This window comes from Globicephala melas, chromosome 13 (genome assembly GCF_963455315.2).
Source record: "Globicephala melas chromosome 13, mGloMel1.2, whole genome shotgun sequence".
Lineage (NCBI taxonomy): Eukaryota > Metazoa > Chordata > Mammalia > Artiodactyla > Delphinidae > Globicephala > Globicephala melas.
This window is the reverse complement of record NC_083326.1, coordinates 66,921,322-66,924,757: the sequence shown is the minus strand read 5'-3', so window position 1 is coordinate 66,924,757 and position 3,436 is coordinate 66,921,322. Positions and strand designations below refer to the sequence as shown.

Here is a 3,436-nt window from a genome sequence, read left to right as displayed (position 1 = left end):
GCCCTGACCTCCCCGTCTTGGAACCAGGCCACTAGGGAAAGGAGGAAGTATGGGGGCAACGGCCCTGCAAGTCATGAGAGGGACAGTCCGGCAGGCCTCCGGGCAGCAGAGCAGGGGGTGGCAGCCAGTCTGGCCATGAGTCATCCTGTGTCATCAGACCCCTGAATCAATGGAAAGTTGGCCCCGTGTGGACCTGACCTGGCCACCCCACCAGACTGAGGAACTCAGGGCTGGGGGGCTCAACAGCCTGACCCTATGTCCCTAGCCCAGCCCAGAGGAGGTAGAGGGGCTGCACGGCTCCCACCCCTTAAAGTGCACTTCTGAGAGGCGGGGAACAGAGGGGAGCAGGATGGCAGGCCCTGGGGCTGCGCCATCCTGCAGAGTACCTGCTGACCTTTCACCCTAAGGCTACCGGGGAAGCTGTCCCCTCGGCATGAGTCTCCTGTCCCTCCGGAAGGGCCACGTCCTGCGGGCCCCCCCTCTGCAGGGCCTGGCGAGGGCTGTGTCTCCAGGGGCCCGGCAGGGGCTGTGTCTCCGGCTCCGGCTCCGGCTCCGGCTCCGGCTCTCCCCCCACTCCTGGAGGACCTGCCCCACAGAGTGCATGAAGCGGTGGTAGCCGTGCAGGAACCTGCAGCTCTTCAACTTGTGCTGGAAGGCGTCTGAGGGCGGCGTGGGCGGCGGCGTGGGCCCGGGGCCTGGCTGAGTGGGCTCAGGTGTCTCTGCCTCTGAGGAGCTGCGCAGCAGCTGGGACATGCAATGGATGTTACTCCTGAACCCGCGGATGTTCAGTCCCACCAACTGCTGGGCTTCAGGGAGGTCCTGATACAAAGCAGTCAGTCTGTGCAGGACGAGGCCCAGCGTGGCATTGAGGGTCTGCAGGAAGCTCTGTCTGCTGAGCCCCCGCAGGGCGTCCTCGCTGGGGAAAGCCCCGGGGCGCTCCCTGCAGTGCTCCTTCAGTCCTGGCGTGTCCAGGCCTTGGATGCGGATCTGTGGGGAAAGGACAATGCAGGGGTGAGAGCTGGAGCCCCCACCACACACACACACACACACACACACACACACACACACACACACACATATGAACCTGCTCTGCTCAGCCTTGAACCACTGGACCTCATGTACCCCCCCTTTCCAATCCTCCCATTGTACAGATCCAGAAACTGAGGCCGAAGAGGGGCGAGGACTCCTGGATCACTGCAGGTGAGGTTAGAGGTATGCCAGGGAGCTGGAGGGGTGACCACACAGGTGGTGATTGTGGCATGAAGTGTGTCATTGGGGAGGTGACGGGAGGTGACATGAGCTCAGGAGGGTGGGACTGTTCACTGCTACATCCCAGTGCCTAGAACAAGGCCTGTGGTAGGTGTGCAATGAGCACATGGGGCAAATGGACGAATGAGGCAATGGAGTTGGGGTTCACACTCCAGGCCCACTAAGCTGGGGGAGCTGCACTGCCTACTTGGCATCTCAGGGTTAGGCCTGGGATGTTCACCATGGCCCAGGAATAACACGGAGACTCGTTTTCCCCCCAGCCTCAGATTGAGTAGGGTTTGGGCCTGTCCTCTCTGGGACTCACTGCTGCCCTAACCCCACAGTTCTCTGAGACTCAGATGCCCCCAGGGGCCGGTCACTCACATAGGGGTCCAGGAGCGTGCTGGTGTCCTGCATATGGCCCGCCTGACGCCGGAGCTGCAGGAGGAGTTCATGGTACTTGCCCAAGCACTTGCTTGTGGCCGTCATGCTCAGGAACAGGAGTCCGAGGATCACACCTGGGGCAGAGAGGGGACATGTCACCTGCCTCAGTGAGGAAGCCACAGGTGGGTGCCTTTCAGAGAGGAGGTCACTCAAGCGGGCCTCAGAGGGCACAGCCCATCATCCCCAGCTTTTTGCCATTGGGGGCGGGGCTGGGCACGGTGCATGCACGGGGCTACCTGCTGGGGCCTCCACCACCTTCCCAGCGAGTCACTGCCCAACACCCAAAACAGTGGTTGCAATTCACCAAGTAAGACTTTGAGAAGAGGTGGTGGGGCCTGGCTAGAGTCAAGCCTGCCAAACTCAGGAGCTGACCTGGGGTGGCCCAGGTGGGGCTGCTCCCTGCAAGTCCTCTGGGCTAAGGGGTGACCACTGCTGCAGGCCCTGAACCTGCTGTAACAGACCCCACCCCCCACGCAGGTGCGCTCTGGAGGATTTTGCAGCCCAGGACAGCTAGACACCTTGATCTATGTCTGCAGAACCAGGAGAGGCTGCCTTTCCACCCAAAGTTTCCATATGGAAAGGATACGTGAGACCATCTCGTCCATGCCCCCATTTGACTGACAGGAAAACCAAGGCTCCAAAGGAGAAGGGCTTGCTCAGGTCACCCAAGGCCAGCCCGTGACCCCATCTCTCAGGCCTCCCTCCTCTCTCCGTAAGTGGCCACTTTTGTCAGGCCCACCAGAGATGCTGTGAGCCAGAACATTCTGGGGGGCGGGTATAATTACCACTCCCCTGCTTCCCCCCACCCACCCACAAGGCCCTGGCAGCCACGTGGTCGGAAGGGCCTGTGGCGCAATGGCCCGGAAGGCAGTGACACCACCTTCCCTTCCTAAGAACTGTGGCCCCTTGGGGAAGATGCTGCTGGGGAGGCCAAGGGGCCAGGCGCCTAGGCACAATGACTACCAGGCACCCCTCGCCGCCCCCCAGGTACCTGCTGCTGGGCTCGGGCAGGGGGGCTGGTGTGGGCACAGTGCACGTGGGACTAGGGTGCCTGCATGGGTGTGCGTCTAGATCTGTGCGAGGCTCGAGGAAACAGCTGGCCACACACAACCGTTGTGTCCCATCCAGGGCAGGGGCCCCGGGCTGCATGTGGGGGTTCCCAGATTGGTGAGATCGAGGGTTCCAGATGACGTCACGTGACTGTGTGCATGTCATCCTGTGGGTGTGGCTATGTGCGCTGTGTGATTGTGTGGGCTCCAGGGCCCCCAGGCCCGGCTGACAGTGTCCATTCATCCCAGAGCTTCCAAATTGGGGCAAGAAGGAGGCTCCACAGCCCTTCCAGACATCACACCATGATGCTGCTCAGCTTCTGCGGCTTCCTCCTCTGCCCCAGCACATCTCCCACCTCCCACCTGCTTCCCTGGCTTCTCCCGCAGTGATCCCCTTCCTTCACTCCCTTGCTCCCAGAGTTGACTGTACATCACCCTCCCCGTGGAAGCCCTCTGGTAATATCCTTCTCTACCCTGTGAAGATGCTCTGTTCTCAGTGGATCCCTCTCTTTGCCTGACCCCCTGGCTCTCTCCCCTTCTCAGCATCCTCTGCCCGGCGCCTGGCCTCCCCTATTCCTGGAGGACAGAGGGTGCCCTTGCTCCCCGCTGGCACCTATGAGCACAGCAAGCAGGTGCTGGTGGGGAGGAAGGAAGTACTTACTGAGCGGTGTCCTCCGCATACACTGTGCCCGCAT

At 61.6% G+C, this 3,436-nt stretch overlaps 1 protein-coding gene across 1 annotated transcript; it reads right to left on the bottom strand.

Moving 5' to 3' along the window:
• Positions 1 to 408: 408 nt before the first annotated feature.
• Positions 409 to 3,436, bottom strand: OSM (oncostatin M). Its single transcript, XM_030860951.2, has 3 exons — positions 3,403 to 3,436; positions 1,633 to 1,766; positions 409 to 987 (listed from the first exon to the last, which is right to left on the bottom strand). Exons 1-3 carry the CDS (start codon positions 3,434 to 3,436, stop codon positions 409 to 411), a joined length of 747 nt encoding a protein of 248 aa, XP_030716811.1.